The sequence below is a fragment of the Manis pentadactyla genome, chromosome 8 (assembly GCF_030020395.1).
Source record: "Manis pentadactyla isolate mManPen7 chromosome 8, mManPen7.hap1, whole genome shotgun sequence".
NCBI classification, from domain to species: domain Eukaryota; kingdom Metazoa; phylum Chordata; class Mammalia; order Pholidota; family Manidae; genus Manis; species Manis pentadactyla.
This window is the reverse complement of record NC_080026.1, coordinates 101,035,401-101,058,651: the sequence shown is the minus strand read 5'-3', so window position 1 is coordinate 101,058,651 and position 23,251 is coordinate 101,035,401. Positions and strand designations below refer to the sequence as shown.

General features: G+C 54.6%; 1 protein-coding gene across 11 annotated transcripts in view; it reads right to left on the bottom strand.

Moving 5' to 3' along the window:
• ZMIZ1 (zinc finger MIZ-type containing 1) overlaps positions 1-23,251 on the bottom strand; it is a 224,350-nt gene that overhangs the window by 33,451 nt on the left and 167,648 nt on the right. For 9 of the 11 annotated variants that reach the window (XM_036928780.2, XM_036928785.2, XM_036928784.2 and 6 more), the window contains one exon: positions 833-977. In XM_036928780.2, the coding sequence (XP_036784675.1) occupies positions 833-977 (145 nt within the window). Of the gene's footprint in view, positions 1-832; positions 978-6,460; positions 6,482-7,687; positions 7,710-23,251 lie in introns of those variants that run through there. The other 2 variants (XM_057506065.1, XM_057506064.1) reach the window with 2 other exon arrangements.

Here is a 23,251-nt window from a genome sequence, read left to right as displayed (position 1 = left end):
TTTATAAAGCCTGGCCAGCATCCAACTTTCCGGCAGCACCTCAGTGGTGTGACCTGGGTCTCCTGCAGGTGTTCTGGGCTGCAGCTGCCTAGGTCAGAGCTCTGACTGCAGATGGCCCTCTGGGTCACCTAGAGGGGCCCACACAGGGAGAGCAGGCAGCATGGCAGGCTCTGTGGTTCCAAGGTGAGCCTAGCCGGTATAGTGCGCAGAGTGCATCTCCAGCTCACCAAGGGACCTCTGAGCAGTACCTGGGGACCTGCCTGCTGAGGCGGGTGCAGGGCAGACCGGCCAGTTCCTTGGTGCCGGGCGGCTTCTGGCAAGCCCATTCCCACCTGTGACCTGGGGCTCCTGGTGGCTCTGGCCCTGAGCTGGGGTCCCTCTCAGCGACTGTCTGGCCAGCTTGGGCTGGCTCTGTCCTTGTCTGGTGGTGGGACCAGCAGCTCTGTCACCTTCCTAAATCCCTTCTGGCCCTGGTATTTCTGGGTTTGCTCAAGATCCTGCTCAGGAAAGAGAGAAGGCCTTGGGTCCAGGAGTGTTAACTTTCTGTTGGAAGTCTACAGCCTGAAGAAGAGACCCACATCCACCAAAGGGACAAAGAGGTCAGGCTGGGTGAGTGAGACCATCCTTGCAACCAGTTTTGATGGAGGAGAAGCAGTGCTCACTCACGAGGATTTAAGAAAACAGCTGCATTTTGGAAAACATAGTATCTGCACAGCTGCTCAGAGGCCCCACCCCAGAGTTTCCACCTGAGGGGCATTTCGAGGAGACGTGTGGGGCCCAAGCACCCACCCCAGCGGCCCTGGGCCCCACCCCGGGGGCACAGGCCACTCACCTGTGTGACAGAGTGGGTTTCATGGAGCTCATGGAGCTGAGGGAGGGCTGCATGGGTGGCTTCCCGGGGGGGTCGCTCTGGCGGCTCTTCTGATGCCGGAGCAGCAGCAGGCGGCCAAGCTCCTCGCACCAGGACGACAGCAGGGCTGGAAGGAAGGACAGGATGGTCAGCAGGCACCTCGGCCACCAGGCCCTGCAGCGCCCACCCGCACCTCGCTCCCCCAGGCTGGGTGCTGTGGATGCTGGCTCTGCTCCCCACTGGGTGACGGTGGGCGGGAGAATCACAGAGCTCCCTCAGGTGGCCTCAGCGCTCTCACCCGGAGGTGGGACCAACACCCGCAGGACGACTAGGAAGCTCCTGCTGCCAGAGAAGCAAGTCTAAGGAGGCCTGATTTTCACTTTAATGAAGGCAAAAACCGGGTGGCCAGGGTCTTCAGCCCCACTGTCTCAATGAGGAGCTCCTCAGGTCTTGTCTGAATCACACCCTTTACCACCTTCAGCTGGCACTAGGGGAAGATGCCCACATGCATGATGCCCCAGTGGCAATACAAGGCTGCCACTTCAAATTACCCAGATCCTGGACAGAGTCCCCTGTCAGCCCAAAGTCCTGACAGGTAGGGCTGGGGACCCTCTGAGACCCTGCCAGGCTCTGGCCCTGCCCATGGCTTGGGCAAGCTCTATCAGGAGTGGGCAGTGAGTGGGGTCTGGCATCCTGGGGAGCAGTGAGTTCTTTCCTGTCCCTCACTGGATGGGCAAGTCTAGGAAGCAGCTATTAGACGAACAGGAGAAAACCTGTCCAGTCCCCATGAGCTGACTGGAAGGGAGGTGCCCATGTTCCCAGTAGTCTGCTGGGGGCCAAGGGGGCAAGACAAGTGTGGTGGTTTTCGTGGGGAATGGGGCTGGGTGGCAAGTGGTCCCACCACAGCCACTGGGTTCATTTGCTTGGCTTATATAGTGGCCAATCAAGATTGTGCATGGGGCTGAAACCCAGCCTGTGCCCCCTCCCAAGAGGGTACCTGTTTCTCCCTCCAGGAGGGGATGCCAGTGGGCAAGCTGTATCTTAAAAGCTGCGTCCTACCCCTCTCTGTAGGGTTCATCTTGCCACCACTTGCACAGGGAAGAGGGTGCCAGGGTGGAGAGGCCCCCCCAGCCTGTGTGTGTCTGCTCAGAAACTGGTGCCCAGCACACATCTGCTGCAGCTGGAGGAGGAAGCATCCTATTCAGAGACACTGGAACAAACAGAAATGAATTTCCAGATTGCTCCATTCTTTTCCCAGGCCCCTAGTTGCTGCTTCTTGTGCGGGAGGGGCACTGGGCATCTGGAAACTCATTTGCATGCCAAGCACGAGGCCTGCTGGATCGAAGTGATGGAGGGATTGCTTGGCTGCCAGCACAAAGGACGGCCACAGATGGTGCCGCCTGCTGCCCACTCTGCCCAAGGCTGCCCCTCCCAGCCCTTGCTCCTCCCAGGGACCACTATGACATGTGGGAGGGGATGGGAGGCACCATGGGGGCATTCAGAATCTTCCTCCAATGTCACAGGGCAGTCCCCTGCTTGGTCACGGGCAGCCCTTGTTTTCCTATCCCTGGTGGAGTGGTTCTCCATAAAGGGAACAAAGGGAGGCTGGCGGCATACTAGGGCCAGGCTGTAGAGGGCCTGGGATGCTGTGAACAGATGTGATGTATCTGACAGCCACGACACAACACAGATGCCATGACAGCCACATTCCTACAACCAAGAGGGAAAGGATGGAGAGGGAGGGAGGCTCCACCCCTCGCTCCCTCGGCCTGAGTGGCCAGCTAGCACAGAAACCTCGCGGCAGACCCATGGTGGGCGGGTGGGCAGCCAGAGAGCATGCTCTCAATGCTCTCACCATGGTGCAAAGCAACGAAGGCTGTTCTGAGGCAAATGCCAGTTATGACAACACGCAGGGTTCTGAAGCCAAATGGGGAGTCTGAGCACTGTCAGAGACCCAGGGGGACCGACAGACAGAGGCAGGTAGGGGATCAGACAAGGACAGAAAGACAGCCCAGTGGGGTGGGTGTATGGGTGTGCCCTGCATGTGTGCCTGGATTTGGGCTGTCTGTACAGGTGGAGCTGATGAGGAGGGTCCTGCCTGCAACCTTTTCTGGTCAGGGTGGGGCATGGAAAGGGCTCCTGAGCACATGCTCTGGGACTTGGGAGGTGTACCAGGCTTGGCGTGTCCCAGGATGGGTTGGGTAGGATGGGGAGGCCTGGTGAAGGGTGCACAGAGCACGCCTGTTTACAGGAGGAGTTTCAGGAAGAGATACCAGCCATCTTACTACCTGGGCAGCCACTGTGGCCAGCTGTCTGCCTTGTCCTGTGAGTATTAATCACCCCAAGAGTCTGTATTCCACCACTGAGAACTACATGACCTTGGGCAAATTACACAAGCTCCACAGTCCTCAATTTATCTGTTAAATGGGCACAATACTAATGCTCATTTCATAGGATTATCACATTTAAATGACACTAACACCTATAAAGTGCTTAAAATAGTGTCCAGTGCACAATAAACATAGAGTCCCCGAAAGCATTGTGTGTGGTCTCTAGAGTCGGGAGGGATGCCTGCAAATGCGCTCTGTTCACTGAAGGCAGTAAAGCACCTCAGGAGCAGGAGAAATGACTCCAGAGGGTGTCAAGGGAGCCCCAGTAGGTACCTGGGCCTGAACCACCCAGGGGAGGGAGGGTGGGGAACAACGGCAGGCAGGCAGTGGGGAGTGGGGCTAAGTGGCCTGACCCGGGAGTCCCACAGATGGGGCTTGAACTGTGTCCTGCCACTCTCTGGCTGAGATTTCACGTCTTGGAGCTCCTGTTTCCCCACCTGTGGATCAGACTTAACAAGAGCTGCCTACCCCAAAGAGTGGACATGAGTTGTCAGTGTTGTCAATCAATTACAGGGGTCTCCAAGCAGAAGCCAGAAAGGGAGGACGGGTGGACCAACAGACCCTGTAATCCACAGCAGCCCCAGAAAAGCAGCCCCTCAGTCCCAGCCCCACCACACAGCCCCAGGAGAGCTGGTGAGAACCGACCCTGGCGCCGGTCCACAAGACCTGATCTCAGCTCGGGTTCTACCACCCATGTGACTCCTGGAGCAAGTCACCTACCCCTTCCTGTGCCTGCCTCCTCATCTCTAACGTGGGGTGGTGGTAGTTTTACTCCCCATTTCATGGGGGAGTTTAAGAATGAGCTGAGTTACCATCAAGAAGCAGAGGAACAGGGGCACCCAGGAGGCCCACTAGGCACGTAGCAGGTGCTATGCGTGTTTGCTACAGTGACATTAGCATTATTGATCTTGGTTGGTAGATGAGTGACTGGCAGGATGGGCCTTGGTGTCTCTGTCCACCTCTAATACACAGCAGATCACAGAGACAAAGGAACTGGGTAGGTATGCAGCTCTGGGAGTTCACAGGGGATGGGGTGGGCACAGAGTGTCTCTAAGCGCCAGGCCCCAGGCTTTGCAGAGTGGCCCCTTCCTTCTGCCTCCTTTCAAGCTGCTGAAGCGAGTACCAAGGGGCAGAGTAAGGAACACACAATATATCCTGCTCTACCTGGGACACAGGCAGCAATGATGAATTCCCCCTTCAGCCAGTGAAAAAAGGCGCCTGCAGCCCTGCAAGGGAGGTATTTTGGCTTCCCTAGGGTGTCTGTAGGACTCCCCAGGGGGTGGGCAGCACGTGGCTACCTAGCCCAATGGCAGCTACTTCAGAGGGGGCTCCTTAGGATCCAGAACAGCCCGAAACCCAGGCCTCTCACTTGGCTGTCGCGTTCCGGAGGGCCACATTCACAGGGGGTGGGGGGGCAGTGGCACTGATGGGTCAGTGGAAGGGAGAGGGGGTTCCAGCCAGGGAGAAGACATGACAGGTTGACCTCTCATGCTCCCACTACGGCTCTGCAGCCTATCTAGGGAGTCACAAGGGACAGCAGGGTTTCCACTCCAGACCTGCTGTGGACTCAAACAACTAAGGTCATTTGCCAGCAGCACGAGTCTTACAGTCACATTATGGTGTGACTGGTGGCATGATTTTCTTCCCTAGTGGTACATAACATAGGGATGTGTGTGACAAGGGGAGGTCTATTAATGGGATCAAGTACCTCTAGGGGCCCTTGCACCAGAGGATGCTATGGTGCAGGCAGAACAAACTCTGAAAGAGAAATGGAAACAAATGCCAGGTCTGTGAGTCAGGAGGGTGCAGGACGGAGGTCTGAGGAAGGGCATCAAGGGAGCCAAGTTCCTGACATTTGCTCCCCCAGATCTTTCTGGCTTCCCCCTGCAGCCAGCAGCCACTACAGTGCCCTGGAGGGACAAGAAAAAGGAAATCAGATATAAGAGGGAGGGAAGGTCCTGAGAGGAGGTGTGGGGCATCTTTGTCCTGCCTTGTCCCCGATGTGCCTTCTCTGGGGGCAGTAACAGCCCATGCATTTGCCTCTGTACACTCGGCATCTGGAAGAGGGGATGCCCAGGGTGCGATGACCAGACAGGCTAGTGCAAAGCTGGTGCTGCCAGCTGGACCCAAGAGGCAAGAGGCAGTGTGAGGAAGAGGCCGCAAGGCCGGATTTGGGAACTACCTGGGCTCCAGGTTGGGAGGGTGGAGCTGCATTCTCCAGACCTGCCAAGTTACCAGCAGACAGTGAGTGGGCTGGGGTGGAGAAGAGGCAGAGGCTGGAGTCTAGGCAGGTCATCAAAGAGGTGGACAAACTTGCCTGGGCACACGTGAAAGACTGCCCCCTCGCCATACTTGCTTTGGATTTGAAAAGGAGCCCAAGACTGGAGGCAGCCATGTGGCCACAGGAAAAAAGGCATTTGTTTCCTATGGAGGGAATGGGGGCAGGGGTGGAGGTGGGGAAGGCCTAGTCAGTGCAGTGTCAGGGGGTACACATTCCTGTAAGGTCTGGGGATTGGGAAGGGACAGGAGCAGTAGTGGGAGCACATGGCTGTCTTGGGAGGAGGGTACAGAGATCTGGATGGAAGGACCAAGCAGGGCAATTATCAAATGCACAGCAGCCTTGAGAAGCTACACGCAAAATGAAACAAAGGCATATTAAGTATCAAAGAGCATCTTAGCGGCTAGAAGGCTGCTGGAGAACAGGGGAACTCTGTGAGTGTGCGAGTGAGTGTGGGAGGGACTTTGGGAGACCCAGGGATGGGGCAGGGTTCAGGGGCACCCAGGAGGCCCAGCAGCTCTTGAAGCAGGCTATGGAGTAGGGCTGAGGAAGAATCCTGCAGAGCAAGGCAGAAAGCGTCCCTGGGAGCACACAAGTAGGATTCACTATTAAATGGAAAATACTAATGCTGCATTTTCAAATATTTCTATTCCGTCAGCTTACTAAGTCTATACAAGACCCTCTGAAATGGCAGCAGAAGGTGGTATAGTCCCATTTCCTGCAGAGAAGTCTGGCACAGGCAGCTGGAGGGCTTTGCCTGGTGAGTCAGGAAGAAGAACCAGGCCTCCACACCGGGCTCCTCCCAGCTGCCTTTCCTTCCCCAAGGATGGAAAGGCATCCCAGTTCTGTTTGCACACCCACAAGGATCCCAGGAGCATCTAAAACCACCTCAGGAAGACACTCCCCCACCCGTCCACCCATGGGTCATTGCAGCCTGATTACCTTTACTGTCTCTCCCCTTTGCTTCTGCCTGTTCCAATCACCTTCCGCAGCCCTGAATTATGACAAGAGCGTCCTATCATTTATCTCAGTCTCCAAACCAGCCTCCCGCCAACCCTCACACCACAAGGCAGCCAGAGGAATTTTTCCGTAAATGTATTCTGATCACCTCTTTCCCATCTGTGTCCCCAGAGGGTGCACAGGGCCTGAAAGACGGTAGATGCTTGATGGATGCAGAAATGAGTGAGTGAGCTGGGCTACCCAGGGGAAAGGTTGTGGTATTCTACAGCGAGAGCATGAGCTCATTGGGATTCAAGGGTTTCATTTCTGCAAACCTAGGGCCCAGCATGGTGTTTGGCATAGGCTATGCAGCACGAACACAAGACTAACAGGCTGAAATGAATCACAGCTAGATAACCCGAAGCAGAGGGCGGGAGAGATACTGGGCACACCACACCTGAGACCCAACGACCAGGGTAACGCCTGTGACCTGGAGTCCTGAGGCTTTCAACCTGCCAGCAGCTCCCCATTCCTTGGGGACCCGGCCTCGGGAGCATCAGTCCAGAACAGAATCCCATCATGATGTGTCCAGAGACTGGCACTGTCACCAAATGAAATCTGCAACCAAGAACCCAGCTGCCTGGGTTCAAATCCCAGATCAGCCACTTACAGCCTGTGTGATCTTGGGTAAGTTACTTAACCTCTCAAGTGATACCTGTTTGGTGACATGCACCCCATTGGTGGGCTACTCCAAAATGGGGAAAGAAAAGCAAGCAGTTTACAGAAACAACGTCAGGCCGTGTCACTGGGGAAGCCAGCTGTAGCTCTAGTTTTTCTCTGCTCATGGGTTGGCCCTCTGCTCATTGCATGTTGATGGAGCCATCCTGCAGGAGGAGGGCCAAGAGCCTACTCAGAGCATCTCACCCAGGGGTTCCTGGAGATCCTGTTGCTCCTTCTCCTCTTCCTGCCTCCCAGTCCCAGGCCACACCCTCAATGCCCCCACCCACTTCCTCTTTCCTCTTTCCAACATGGGGTTCTGGGGCCAATGTCCAGGGAAGCTGGGGAGTCAGAGACACTGGAGACGCCCAGCCTGTGCCTGGGGACCAGGGTTCCACTCCCCAGACCTGTGCAGAGAAAAGGAGGAGTGGTGAGGGCCTGGGAGGGGAGGGTGAGGGGCTGGAGGACCCAAGGACTGAGATGACACAGCCTGGGCTGGTCTCCCCATCTCACCTGTGAAGTGCAAGGGCAGTAACAGCTGCTTACTGGCCGGGCATGAGGAGTCCTAAGGCGGAGGAAGGGCCCAAGCTTTCAACTGCATGTGAGAGATGGTGAGTCTTGTGCCAGAGTCTCAACTGGAAGCTATAAAGTGCTGACTACTTCCTGCCTCCAGAAGGGAGTGGCCAAGGAATAGATTCTCGAGCCAGGCTGCCTGGGTTCAAATCCCAGCTCAGCCACTTAGCAGCTTGTGTGACCTTGGGTAAGTTACTTAACCTCTCCGTGCTTTTCATTTTCTCTTTTTGTAAATGGGCATAATAAATACTACCTCACTTCTAAGGTGTCATGAGGATTAAACAAACAATACATACAAAATGCTAGTATGATGCCTGCCATGCAGGAAGGTTTTTATAAGAATGAACTGTTACTGTTTCCTTGTAACTAAGAACATGTCCCTTGAGGATATCAAAATGCCTGGGGCCCAGCATTGTACCTTTTCCTTCACACTGGGTGCCCTCCGGGCAGGCAGTGTTGTTCCGTAGCACCCAGCTATACTCATACCCAATGTTTTTCCTGCTCATACTGTATTGGGCAGACCCCAGGCTCTCATGGAATTGAGCCCCAAAAGCTGCTCACTTCTCACTCAGCACAGGCCCTGCAGCCCAGGCCAGTCCTCTGCAGCCACTCTCTCCACACTGGGCCAGCAGGGTGGCTGACACAGGGCATCTCTCAGCCCCTCCTCAGTCCCCATCCTGTGTGTTCAGCCAGAGGTGGGACAGGGGACAAGAGCCCAGGTCAGGATTCCTGCTCTGACCCATGACCTCTGAGCACATCACATCTACAGAACTGTTACTCTGTCCGTCCTCAGCAATGGGCCCTCACTGCTGAGTGCCCCAGAAATGGAAAAAGCCCCCCTCCCCATTTTCTCAGGTCATCTCCTGAGAAAACACAGGAGGCACACGCCCATGGAGGGGCAGAGCCAGGAACAGTGACTTAAAGCCCTAGGGCCAGAGGCGGCAGCTGCTCAGCTCAGGAGACCCAGCATCCACCCTAATGCGGCTGCTGACCCAGTTGGGCAGCTGAGGCCATGGGTGCACACCTCTGAAATGGGGTGGCATAACCCTACTAGCGATGGGGAGGACCTAATGGGCTGATAAGAGCACAGACAGCCCTTTAGTCTTCCCAGCTGCCTGACACCCTGTGCCTCACTGCAGCCTCACAACGCCCCCCAGCGAGGGGCTGACCGAGGATGAGGCTGCCTGGGTTTCAAGAGGCAGAAACAGGCCTAGGCAGTGATTCAACCACAGTCCCACCACAGGACAGCACCCTGCTGCTGGTCCAGGATTGTTTCTCTCCTCCCATGAGGCTGTGATGTCACAAATCTGAGAATAGGCACATCCCCAGGAGATGGCTCTGTGTGCCCCCCGCACCCCCCACCACACACACAATTCTACTCCATCCTAGTTTCTTTTCCCTGGTCTGCTACCAACTTCCTGTGTGACTTCAGACAACTTCCTCCCCTCTCTGGGCCATATATAAAAGAGTGGGTGGCCCCATGAATCACCCTCGGTCTCACAGCGGTGTCGTGTCCCTGATGGTGCTCAATGTTGCAGGTGCTGTGGGATGAGCCGCCTGTCCGCCCACCTGGCCTGGACCCTCCCCCTTCTCCCAGCATGATGGAAATGGCTCCAGAGACCTCACCTTGCCCACATGCCCCGTTCACTAAAGCCCTGAGCCCACAGTGTGGAGCGGATTTGCTGAGGTCTGACAGCTGGTGTGTGCAGGACTCGGGGGTGGAAGCCCAAGGGATGGGTGGGAGGGGAGGACTCTGTAGCCTTGGCTGCTGCAGCTGCTGAGGGGTAAGCAATTCCCTCTGGTTACAGGAAACATTATTCAGTGGGGGGGGGGGGGCAGGCTTGTGGGTTGGACTTCAGTGGCCCTGACAGCTGACCCCTGGAACATAAAACGAGAGATGTTTTCCTTGCGGGAAAAAAATTTTGCCTTCCTGCAAACCGACTATATCACTGCACGACCAACAGTAGCAGCAGCACACTGCCCTGTTTCAACGGCTTCTTATTTTTCCAGATTGTTCCCACACTCTGCTCCCTGCTCTGTCATCTCCCATCACTGTGTGGGTAAGAAAGTCCAAACAAGGAGGAATCGTCCGTCCTCTGGCCCTTCAGCTGTAAGTGTCCCTCTGCGTCTGTCCTCTGCGTGCTGTGCTCAGGACCATGTGCAGGAAGGACTGAGCAGGTTGGTGGCGTGGCCGCCCCCAGGTGTGCATGGCGGATCCCAGCCCACCCTGCCCAGCCCTGCCTGCTTCCTCATGCTTGACATCTTGTCGTTTCTGGGCCTTGGTCTGGCCCTGCCGAGGGGGCGTCTGGCTGCTTCCTCCCTCCCAGAACGCTCCTCACATCCCCCCGCCCCCGTCTCCCCAAGGGCTGCCTGGGTTGGCAGGAGCTGGGAGTCTCAAGGCGTGTGAACTCACCCTGGGAACTGAACTCCGGGGACCTTGGAGCTGGCAGGGCTGATTCCCAAACCGGTTTGGCGTTCCCTCACCCTGTGGAGGCCGGGCCTGCAGGGCAGGATGCTCCGACCGAGGAGGAGACGCTGGACAGGCAGAGCTTGTCCAAGGGCTTTAGGAAAATCCCTCCCCACATCACACCACCAGCTGGGTCTTCCTGGATAACTCAGGGTTAGTTGGAAAGACATCCCCAAACAAGCTCAAGGCAGCATTTCTATCAGAAAGAGAACGGCCCTTTCTTTTTAGTGGTGCCCCCTCAATCCTGCCAGTCTGGGGAGCCACCACTGCATCTTGTGCCCCTGCGAGGTGCTGGCTCACATACCCTTGCTCCCCAGACCCTCACAAGTTACCTGGTAGTGGGGTAGCCACAGGATCCATCTTAGAGATGGGGAGCAGGCACAGAGAAGACGGTGACCTGGCTCAGTGCGTGTCCAGGCTCAGGGCAGGCCAGACCAAGGCAGGATTTTCTGTCTTACTCCAGGGATGTTTGCTGGTAGTGGGGCAAGCGTGGGGATGTAGCCCACCTCAACTGGACATTATACAACATTAATAGCAAAGCAAGTAAGCTGGAAAGGGGAGAGGGTGAGCCACACCAACAACAGACTGAGGCCTGGAGGCCTCTGTGCAGTCACCCCCCCCTATTCTGGGAGGACACAGTTTCCAACAGGGCAGATTCCTTTCGCTACCCAAGGATTGACCTTGGCGGGTGGGGTGCCAAGAGCCAAGAGTCTCCTCACCTCCATCTTGCTCCAAGGGAGCACTGAGCAGGACAGAAGAGAGCCCAGAGGTCTGTGAGACAAGCCCCTGCCTCCCCTGCCCTGCCCCCCACGCCCAGGAGCCATGCCCCGAGAACCACAGCACCTGTACAGCCCTCATTCCAGCAGGCGCCACCCTGAGAGCCTGTTTTCTTTTCTGCACGTACAGTTTCTCCTGGGGGCTAAACACCACTGCCTGTAGAAAGCTGGAGGAGGTAGGGCGGGGTTAAGGGAACCAAGTTCTCCCCTGGGTAGGTTACTTTTTTTCCTGAGGCTTCCCAGCTGGATACTGGCAGTTTGGCTGTGTCCTCCCACCCCCAGCGCGAGGAGAGGTTGGCGTGAGGCTGGACCCTTCTGAGGATCAGTCAGACCTGGAGTCTAAACACAGCTGTCCGACTTCGCAGAAGGCAAAAGGGCAGTGAGTCGGAGCTCTGACAGGCCTTGCTGTGCGGCTCCTCCCTCTGCCCGGCCGCGTCCAGTCCTAGACCCTGGGCTCTTCCTGTGGGAGCCAGGAGCCAGTGCCAAACCCCAGGACCCTCAAATGGTGATTTTCTTCCACCCAGCAGGGCTCACAAAGCCAGAGCAAACATTCCTGGGGTCCTAGTCCTGAGACTAAGGATTAGGGGGGTGCTGATTCCAGGGCACCTTTGTTTCAATAAAGGAACCACCTGGAAAGCTTCCCCACCCTAAAGACGGAATGAGGGGGGTGTGCCCTGGTGACAAGGGCAGGGAGAAATTTGAGGCGGCAGGACTTTGCCTGGTGATCCACACCCTTGACTACTCAGAGGTGGCTTCAGGTCACTCACTGCTCATGGAGAAAGAGCATATTCAGGAAAAACCTGCTGACCAGAGCCTCAGCTCTCCTGCTGCCAGCCATTTGGACCATCCTCCCCCCTGTCCGCTTCCTCTGGCTGAGTGACCTGGTTAACCTCCAAGGATCTCAGGTTCCTGGTGCAAGAGACAGACGGTGGTTCCCATCTCCCCACTCTGGGCCTGGGAGGGTGAGACTGCACGGAGCCGAGGCTGAGCCACACGGCAGGTGCTTAGAGGTGGAGGCAGGCTCCCACTCCAGCTGCACCCACTTGGAAATCAGGCAGGTGTTCGCACTCAGGGACACATGACCTGGCCCCCGGGGGTGGCATTTAGTGGCAGATTCAGATGCTCCTTCCTGACCTTGCACTGTGGGAGATGACATCCTTCCAGTGGGCTCTCTATTCTGAAATGTGTTGCAGCGTTTCCCCTCTAATCCATTTATCCAGCAAGAGCCTGCACATTTCCCGTTTCTGAGTCTTGGATTCCTAATCGGTCCTCCACTCCTTTTCCGAGAAACATCGAGTATGGATATTTGTCAGCACCCCAGAAACCACTGGTGCCTGGCTGTTCCTAACTACAGCAGGGGTTGGCCGTGGATAAGCTGGCCGCCCGAAACATCAGTCTGGCCTCCATTCATCCTACCGGGCTCTCTTTCTGAGCTGCTGGGGACCCTGATACATTTTGGAGATTGCCATTCTTTCAGCACACTATCTATTTTAGTTATGTATAGGTAGACACCATTCAAAGAAAGCCTGACATAGAGACTGAATTTATAAAACAAAGGTGGGTGGGGTGGGGGGGAAAGGAGAGTTTTCTCTTTGCAGAAGCTCCTTTATGTGATAATATGATTCTCCGTGGTTTCTTTAAACATCCAGCTGCCTCGTTGCAATGAAAATAAGAATCATTTATAAGAATTCCATTTACATCTAGTGCTTCCTGGCTGCACCTGTTACTCAGAGTATAACAACTGGGTGACGGCTAAGTGAATCTGTCTTGGATGGTGAGGTCTCAGGGCAGGACTGAGCAACTGGGTCTCCAGGTCAGGGGTTCCCAAGTTTGCCTGTGCATTAGAATGTCTGGAAGGCTTGTTAAAATACAAAGTGCTGGGCCTCACCCCCCTGTGGGGTGTCTGATTCAGTGGGTCTGGGGTGGCACCTAAGAATTTGCATTTCTAACCTGTTCCCAGGGAATGTTGACACTGCTGGTCTGGGGACCCCACTTTGAGAACCACTGCTCTAGATTGAGAGGTGAGCTCGGTTGCCATTTGGTGCATGAAAGGAGTGGGAAGGAACCATGTCTCCCTTTCCCCTTCTGAGTTCAGAATAAACACCAGCTCTCAGGCGAGGAGAGCCCTGTGCTTGGCAGACAGTCTCCGACACAGCTGCTGACTTCCCCTCATCTTTTCGTTTGTGGTCCTGGAGGTCTAACCCTGCACTCCCTTCCTGGCCTTGGTGCTGGAGAAAGAACACTGGGCAGGGAGTCAGAGGTGGGTGAGCCCCAGTTTTATCTGTTGAGCTATGAACTGTGTGGTCTTGGTCAAGTCTCTGACAGGTGTGTGCACCTCAGTTTCCTCACTTGCATGTAAACCTGTGTCACCTGGCTGCTCTGGAGGTGTAACAGGGCAACCCTGACAGTGGCTACTACAGGTGCAGAACTTGATTCAGACCAGGCAGTTGTTCTGAGCACTTTGCAGGCATCATCTCACTTAAGCCTACATTCCGCAAGGTAACTTACTATTGTCTCCTCCTAACATGATGTGTTAGCTGTATGGCCCTGAGCCCTCTCTGCGTTGGGGTCTGCCTCACAGTGGCTGTCAGGACCAAGGTAGGTCCTGCAGTGCTCAGCATCCTGTGGCTCAGGACGCAGCCCCTGGGTAGTTGCACTGGGCAGCCCAGGCAGACAGGTGGGGGACACACAGCAGCCTGGGCCATCTGCAGTTCAAGCCTGGCTCCCTGTTTCTCTTGCAAAGCAGGTGGGGGAGGGAACTGTCATTTGTTTAGGCCTCTGCAGTGTTTAATCACCACACAGCTCTCCCTCCTCCCTCCTTCCAGCGCCTGCTCTCTCCCTGCAGGAAACAGCGCTCTGCCTTCTGCCTCTGATGGAGGCCATGAAAAATTAACACAGCACCCAGAGAGAAGCAAACACTGGGACGGAGAGGGGTGTGGGAACCAGATGACCAGCTGGCCCTAGCCAAGCAAGCACCAGCTGGGCAGGCTGGATCCTGAGGGGGCTCTGAGGGGCCTGCTGGTCATACAGCTGACCACCCAGCAGGGACACAGAGTCTTGGGTGGCTGTCAGCCTGGGAGTCCAGGGCAAATCTGACGGCCTCTGAAGGAGCTGGAAGTAGAGCCTGGGCTTTCCAGGGATCTCAAGCTCTTGGACAGTGTGAAGACAAGGACATATTCTCTGCCTCTGCCCTGAAGAGACCCAGGCCATGTAGGGACATGCCCTCGGGGAGGCAACTGCAGGCCAGGCAGAAACTCGACACATCCCTTTCCTCCATTCTTTCTCCGGACAATCTGTGACGTCAGGATCAGTACTCCCAATTTCCAGGAGGAAACTGGCACTCAGAGGTAAAGGAACCTGCCCAAGGACAACCAGCCGAAACAACTGGCATAGTGGGATCTATTTATTTTTAAATTAATAAAATTACCTCTTATTCACATAAGTGATATACAAATCCATTTTTATAAAGCTACCATTTCAGACAGAGACCAGAAGAGGGATTAAGGCCCACATGTGCTGGCCTCCAAACCTATTATTTTTCCGTGACTTCTGATGGTTCCCCTCTATTACATTTCATATCCTCCCTTCTTGACTCCTAAATGTTACTGTGAAGAAGTAATGTGTACATGCGATTAAAAATATATAGAAGTGGAAAAAGGGTATGTACCGAAACTGAAAAACCCGGTCTTCCTGACCCCACTCTTGTCCAGTTCCTCTCATCAGGAGCATCACGCTAGTGGCTTTGGGTTTCCCTTCTCGAGTTAGTCTGGCCTTTGCAGCAACTGCCTGAAGGTTCTTGCCCTGGATATCCATGTGGTTCACCCCCAAATGCCTTTGTCCTACTCCTTTCTCAGTGAGGGGTTCCCTGACCTTTCCAGTTTATTAGTTCAACACATCTCCTGCCACCCAACTCCCTCTCTTTCTCTCCTTGCTTACTGGTTCTTCATAACACTCATTACCTCCTACTTTTTTATCTTATGTATCTGCTGAGCCCCACTCCCTGGCCTGGAGCAAAAGCTTTTCCAGTGCAGGGGTTTTTGTGGGCTACATTCACTGCCATAGCCTCAGTGCCTAGGACAAAGCCTGACACACAGGCAGCAATCAGCATTAATGGAAGGCCCGGCATGGCCATGGGAGGTACAGGCACATCAGACCCTGACACAAAGGGTGGCATGTTGTACATGCTGTTCTCAACTTCTTCTTTTAAGAACACATAGTTTGGCTCTAACAGATTGTCACACCTAGAGCACAGAATGGTGCCTTTCCTATCGCTTGCCTCTCCAAAGACCAGCCTGGTCTGGGGCACACAGCAGATGCTCAGAGCTTAGAATGACCAGACTGGAAACTTGACCCCCTACCTCATACCACAGACCAAACCTCCCCCACCCCCAATACACTGTCTGGAGGATGATATAAGAGAATATCTCCATGACCTTGGGATTGGGGAAGATTCTCAAAGAGGACATGGCAGGCACTAGCCATAAGGGAAAGGTGATAATTTTTCCAACATTCCAGTGGAAAACTGGTATACCCAGATATCTCAGTAAGAAAAGGCCAGCCCAGGGTGTCAAGAGAGTCTGAAAGAGACAGAAGACACAGAGTACATGGTAAGGCCCAGGTTCAAGAGCTCTGGGGAGTTGGGATCCCCAAGTCTATCTGCAGTAGCCTAGGAATGCTTCTTAGTGAGGTGACTCCATCTCACTCCTTCCCCAGTTCTGGCTTCTTCCTCATCCTTCCTGAAGACCCAGAGAGAAGACAGAGCCCCCTGCCCCCCTTCCCTGCCCCACACAGAGATAACCAAGCAAGAAAAAACAAATTAAAGAGCCCAGGAGCCTGGCAGGGCCTTGGGAAGTTTGGCTTGACAGAGCAACAGCATTTAACAAAGCTCACATCATCCATCACTGGGGCCCAGTCATTTAGATACCAGGCATTTGATTACACTAATATGGGCGGCTGGGGCAAGGCAAGGCTGGGCGCTTCCTACCCTTGCCTACAAATTAGACCGTCACACACAATCCGATTACCTTGACTGCCACATTTATCTCAGGAGAGGGGCCATCCATCACCTCTCAGCAGCTGGTGCTGTGCCTCCTACCATGGGGGGAGTGATGCATGCCCCCAGTTTCAGTAGGCTGTGCTCACTCACTTATTCATTCCACCATCCACTCAGCAAACATGGCTACAGATGCCCACTGGGGTGGGCCGTGGACTGCAGAGCAAACATAGGCTGTGTCCTCAAGGAGTCCATGGAAGGGGAGGCATTCATGGAGATAAAGGCAATAAAGGAGAGCTCAGTGTGTCCAATACAGCTGATGGGCCCCATGTATGTCCCAGCTCCCTCTCCTTCAGCTGGAGTCCTGAGTGTGATGTGTCATTGATCTAGTCTTCAGTGTCACATTTGTGAAATGGGCTACTGCAGTGCAGCGCCGTCCACCAGGACCTCTGCTGTGATGGAATCTACAGCTGCACTGTCCAAAATGGCTCATGGGCAATGCGTGCCTACCGAGCACCGGTAATATGGCTACAGTTACTGAGGAGCTGAGGCATTACTTGGACTTAACTTCTGCGGCCACATGGGACTCTGGCTCGGGTGGTGGGTGCTGCAGAGCCCTGCAGAGTGGGTGCTGTGTTTTCAGGGCTGCACTGAAGGGCAAACCAGGTGGCCTTACAATGCCCGCTGCAAAGCTTTGCATATGGTAACTGCTGACCGAGGCTGGGTTACTGCTCGCAGGGAGGGCTGGATTCAGAAGCCAAGGAAACCACAGCTGTTACTAAAAACCCTGAACAGAGAACACGGTCCTCTTTGCCTTCCGTAGTCTGGCAGGGCAGGGAAACACCAGTTTTAAAGGAAAAGCAGTGAGGCTCAGAGGTAGAGATGGCACAAACCATAAAGTGGTAGAGACAGAACTCGAGTCCAGGTCTTTGTGGCCTGAATCCCCTTGTCTTCCCAGTGGACACCTGACTACTCAGGAGATGCACAGCAGAGGCAAAGACTCAGGGTGGGGTGTGTAAGGGTAGGTCTGCTGGGCAGGCAATGGGCAGCAGCCTCTCCTCCGGGCTGGTATCCACTCAATGCAGCACGGAGGAGGTGGGTGCCAGGCCCTGCCCAGCATGCACCAGTCCCTCAGGCCAAGCCGAGGGCAGCAATGAGGCCTCTCCTGGCTCAGGGGAGAGCAGGGCTAGTGGACAGAATTTTTGGTCTTAAATATACCAACTCTACATGGGGCTCTGTCCTGAGATTTCTGCAGTGACAGGGAGCCTCAGTGACATTTGGACCAGGAAAAGCATTCAACATCAGGCTTCTCCCTGCTGTACGGGATGCTAGTTAGCAGATGCCGGAAGGCTGGCAGGCCTGGGTTCAAACAGCTGCCACTGGGAACCAAAGGGCTCTGGGTTGAGTTGAGTCCCCTTACAGGACTGCAGTGGGGATGAGGGCCACCAACACGAACAGAATAGGGCACCCTGCAAGCACTCTCTTGCTAGGACCTGTTCAAGTTATAGTTGATGCGTGAATAAAGTCTGAAGTGTGTAGGTCCCTATTCACGTGGATTTTTTTCAATAAATACATTGGAAGCTTTTTTGGAGATTTACAACATTTGAAAAAACTCATTTGAACCACATGGCCTAGAAGTACTGAAAAAATTAAAAAGTTACATATGGTCATGTAGATATACTAGTCTATTTTATCATTTACTACTATAAAATCAACACAAGTCTGTTAATTCAACAATGTAAAATCAACAATTAGTCGTTAGGTTTTCAGGGAGTCACAAGTTACACGCAGATGTTCAACTTTGCGGGGAGTCAGTGTCCCAAACCCCCATGTTAGTCAAGAGTCAACGGTATTGGTATTGCCTGAGATCTCGGGGCAGGTCTGACGCCAGGTGAGACCCCCCAGGCTGTATCCTGCAGATCTGGGAAGGCTGGAGAGATGGCTTCTAGGAACAAGAACTACAGTAGGGCCTGGAAGACCCCACTTCTCACTGATCGGCTGTGTGACCCGGCACACCCTGCATCATCCTGTCTCCTTATCAGAAACAAGGATAAAATCACAAGCATGCACAAACCCTTCTGTGAGGATGAGATGGAACACTCAAAAGCACTTACAACCTGGATTTGGACAAATGTGATGGAATCTCAGGCTGCCAGTGGGCAGGCTTTCCCAGTAACTTCAGAGCAGCCTGACCCTGGAGTGAAACCACCTTCCAAAGGGAGGACAAGGTCCCAGAGAAACAGCTGAGATTGGGAGCCAGTGCACAGACATTCAAACGACATACTGCTGGCTGTGAACTTCGCATAAAACCAGAGGCTGGAAAGGGGCAGGCCCGGGTTTCTGGAGGCCCACCTTGTGAGTCTCTGAAACTTGGGCAGCAATAGCCAGCAGGATCCCAGGAGTAGGCTGAGCTGACCCACTGGGCTGGGCACTGTGGCCTGGGCAGCTGGGTAAGATGCAGGGGACACAGTGCAGCTGTAGGAGAAAGTAGCAGGCTGCCCTGAATGGAATATAGAAGGTTCCTGGCATGAGATCACCACCAGACTGGAAGATGGGGAGGGAAGGCTGCAGGATGGGGGCCAGACCAGGAGAAGAGCCCAGAAGGAGGAGGTGACCTGGAGGAGCCGGAGATGAGATGGGAGTGGGGAGAGGGATATACCAGGGGAGGTGAGGAGGCCTCCCTGGAACACCCCTCCCCCCAGATTCACCCTTCTCTACTGTCCCAGCTGAAAGCACACTTAGCCACTCACACATTCGTATAGATGAGTCTATAACAAACCATGCCAAGAAGGGCAAGGAGCGGTAATTGAAGGAAAAAGAGTGGGGTCGGGGACGGTGGCAGGAAGCTTTCCCAAGCAAGCCAACCCCTCAGACAAGGAAGACATCTCAAGAGCTCCCCAGTGAGGACCTGCTACTACCAGGACCACCAGTATTTCCCCCACCCTGCTAACACTCTTTTGTTGCCACTTAAACCAATTTGGGGGTAATTCTGCTGGCAATTGTCTTCCGATTTACAATGAGGCTCAGTGATTGCATCGAGGCTGATGGTTCAGGCTGTAATTGTATGGTAATCACTTCTGTTTATGATCGATGTGGAAATCACTATTGTTTTCCGGCAGGCTTGTTAAATCAAAAAAGTGCAGGGGTGGGAAAGGAGGGTTTATTTCTGTGAGTTGGAGCCCTGGGAAAATGAAATTAAGCAGAGCAACCCAATGTGGGGGGAGGCGGTTCTGATGGCACCCTCAGCTCAGAACCGAGAAACAGAGACAGGGACACAGAGAGGCAGAACAGTGAGACAGAGAGAGAGACACAAGTGAGCAGAGACACAGGGAGGTGAGCAGGGACACCTAGGAAACGGCCAGGCTTGGGGGAGAGATGGTCAGATACACAGGTACACACAGAGATGCTGAGATGGACCCCACTGCTCATATGTGCAGATGCAAAGAGAGACATACTACGAGAATTTCCCCTTACACACACCCACACTTTATCAGACCTGCTCTCACCCGTTCCTAGAGAGGAGGGGACAACTCAGGTGCCAGGTGGTAGGCCCAGCACTACCTGCTCCTCAGGGCTGGAGCCCCCTACCTGCCCCATCTGGGATGTGCCTGCCCTCTCCTTGCCCCTGCCCGTGGCTGCCTACCTGCCGCCTAGAAACAGGGTGGCAGATGGCACCTGGGGGCTCAAGTGGCAGGAGCAGGGCAGTGTTGTGAGCTGAGCCGCTGTTGTGCAGAACAGGGGGAGCTGCCCACCTGGCATACAGAAACCCGAGCCTCGCAGAGGCTGCAGGGAACAGGCCTGGGCTGGGTGAGGGGCAACACCTCCCAGGGCAGCCATGGGCACTCCATGGCACCATAGGACCAAGGCAGCCCAGGCTGGAGGCCAGGGCCCTGCAGGGAGTGAGCCAGCACCAGCTGCTGTGCGCAGTTCAGACAAACCTCTAGACTGTAGGTTGAGCTTAGCCTACAAGGCATAGGTTTTTTCAACTACATGCTCTTCGTCCTCAGCAAAAATGTATGGGAACCATTGGGTAACATACTGAAAATCACAACTATGACAAAAAATATTAGGTATTTAGTTTCCACAGCCTACAGGCCCGATGCCCTTCACCTCTGCCAGCTCTCGTGTTGCCTGACCCCTCTCTACTTGCTTAATTAAGCCACCCTTCACATTTCATGAGATTCCAGGGAAGCCCCGCCCCACCCAACTGGACCTTCCTCTCCTGGCCCCATGGTGCTGGATGTCACGCTGACTGCAGTGCAGAACTTCAGTGGCCCAGACCTGGCTCTAATTAGCTCAGGGAACAGGGACGGGCAGGATGAGGCCTGTCATACGGGTGAACTCAGATGGCTAGCGCGAGAACAGCACTCACCAGCCTTCCTACCTGCTTCAGCGTGGGCATGAGGCCACCCTGACCTGATGATGTGGCTTCCCTTACACCCCCACTCTGCTGTCATGCCCTTTGTGTCATCCTCAAAGGTGGCTCTGGGATCATGGTCAGTAAGCTTAGCCCTCCTTGAATGGGGGAGAGGACTGACCCCCATCCCCTACAGGCCCCCTCAGCCTGGCCCTGAACTTGCCCTGGCCCAGCTGCCTGATTTCAAGCTCAGCAGGGCATGCCAGGCAGCCGCTGGTAAACCTTACAAGTGGAGCAACCACTCCTAATTGGACTTTCAGGATTTGGCTTAAGAAAACAGACTACTTTCTCCCCAGGGACTTCGCTTCTGAAGTATATACAAACAAGTGATAGCTGTTCAACATTAAAAACAAAGTTCGCAAAAATGAGAATTTAAGCTGCGATGAAGTCTACATGAGAAGCATACCCCAAGGGTGGGGAGTATGTGTGTGTGCTTATGTGAGTGTTGTGTGCACACGTGCGCAGGACCTCGCATCCACGCGGGAACATGCTGGATGCTCAGCAGGTGGACATCTTTTGGGGTCACAGTCTCATCCTTCCTCTGCTCAGGAGCCCCAACCAAGCCCCGGATCTCATGGTCTGGACCCCACACTCCCTCAGGCTCCGCTGGGAAGTGGGGAGGAGGAGCTCCTGGTGGTCAGTGAAGACTCCCTCTCTGAAGGTGGAAGCCAGAGTTGGGGCCTCAAGTTCACCCTGATACCTCCTCATCCCTCCCTCAGTTCCAGTAACTACCTGATGTTGGTAATGAGAGTATTTCGCCTGCCAAGGACGAGAAAGTACCACATAGGTAGAAATACCTTTTTGGACTCTGAAGAGCTCTAGTAACAGCAGGTATTTTTACTCCCTGTTCCAACTCGTAACCTCAGGTTTAGAGGCAGCCAACCACCCCTGACCCATTTACTTAACACCCTGCTCAGGTCCCTGGGTGGGGAATTCAAGGTAAGGCCAGCTGGCCGAGGTGTTCTCCTTCCCCACACCAACTCCCCAAAGGGGAAGAACAGCCCAGGCGAGTTCACAGAGCTGATGTCAGGATGCAGAGGCTCAGGGGAAGGGCCATCTTGAAAGGGGCCAGACCACCGAGGGGGCTGCTCCCTGCCCAAGGCCCTCTGATCTGATGCTAAGCAGGACAGGAGTCAACAACCCCATTTTTCAGGTGGGGAAAGTAAGGGCCCAGAAAGGCAAGCGTGACTTCACGTGAGAAGTGGAACGCAGGTGGTCTCTACTGTGCTCTGCCATACCAATTATTTGAAAGTCTCTGCAGGTAGCTGAGAATAGTCACAGAATTCTCCCGCCACTGGAGAGAGGCAGAGAGGAAGCTGTGGATGGGCAGGGCTGCTTTCCCGGGGGTGAGGGTGGGGGGGGCGGGGGGGAATGCCCTTTCCGCAAGGTCTGGGAGGGTGCTGAGTCATCTTCCCAAGGATGGGCTTCTCAGGTCCGCTCCAGTGAGCCTTCGAGGACCCTTCCCCTCCCCCTGGAGTGGTGCAGTGGAAAGGGCTATTGGGCCAGATGCCCTTGGCCATCTCCCATGGGGTGGGGGTCTCATGGTGAACCCTCCTCAGAGCTCCACAACTGCCCTCTGGTTTGAGTGGGCTAAGGGCATGCCTTCACTAGGGATTGGGCAGAGCACAGCGACCACCTTTGTCCTGGACCCCTTCTCAGAGTCATGGACCCCCAGGCCAGTGAGGGGGCCATCCCTCCTACCCTAGCATGGTGGTAACAACTAACATTTATGAGATGCATTGTTTGTGCCAGGCACACGGACTCGGTGGTCCTCACGGCAGTCTCGAGGTCACTGTAACATCATCCCTGGTTTTGGACACAGAGGCCGAGGCGCTCAGAACTTGCCCAAGTCGACACAACTGGCCAGTGGTGGGGCTGGCTGCACACAGCTTGGCCCTGCCTTTCCCCATGCTGCCCAGCATGGCAGGAGGAGGGGTGCAGACACCTGCATGCCCCAAAGGGATTGGGATGTGTTACCTCTGATACACACACACCACCTGGCACCCAATGCACTCCCTTCCACGTCGCACATACACTCCCAACACCCATGTTCACCCATCAGCACAAACCTACAAGAACACTGCCACAGACCCTCACTGAATAATCATTCAACCTGTAAATGTGCCCCACACGGCCAGACACATGTTCAATTTCATGGGTACACTATATCTGTACGCAGATGCAAAACCCTCAAAACATTTTTAAACATTCTACCTTATACTTCTGTTCTCCAACACACATCTCCTGCAATAGGCCCAAGCTCACTTCACTCCCAGGCACACATGCGGCCCCGCACCCAATGCCTTCAAGCTCTGACATCTTCCTGGGGACTTTAAGCTCCCAGAGGGCAGGGACCCTGTCTTATTTCACATTCCCCAGTGCCCTGCCCAGAACCAGTTGTTCATTTGTTCATTCACTTATTCAAAACATTAATGTGTACTTTTGCCCATTTGGATTTGGAACACACAAAACTGAATGAGCTATGGCCATGAACCTGAAGAAATACAACATCCCCCCACTAACTGAGGGCTGTACTGAGTGCTGTGTACCTACAGTAAACTGGGAGGGTCACAGATGCGTGTCTTAGTAATAAGCACATGGGCACAGAGGGCATGCATCCAGCTTCCTGAGCAGAACGCCACACTCACTCAGTAGGTCCTGTTGTTACAAGAGGGCTGTGAGGTGAGGGCGCCACCGATTCTCTAGAACACACAACTCAAGTGGCAGAAAGAAATCTCAAGCTCCAGATCACCTGGGTGGGGGTGTCTGCCAGGCAGGCAGGCTGCAGAAAACAGGTATCTGAGGCCAGGGAGGCTGGGTTCTGTCTGGGCAAGAGCCCCTGGGGCAGCAC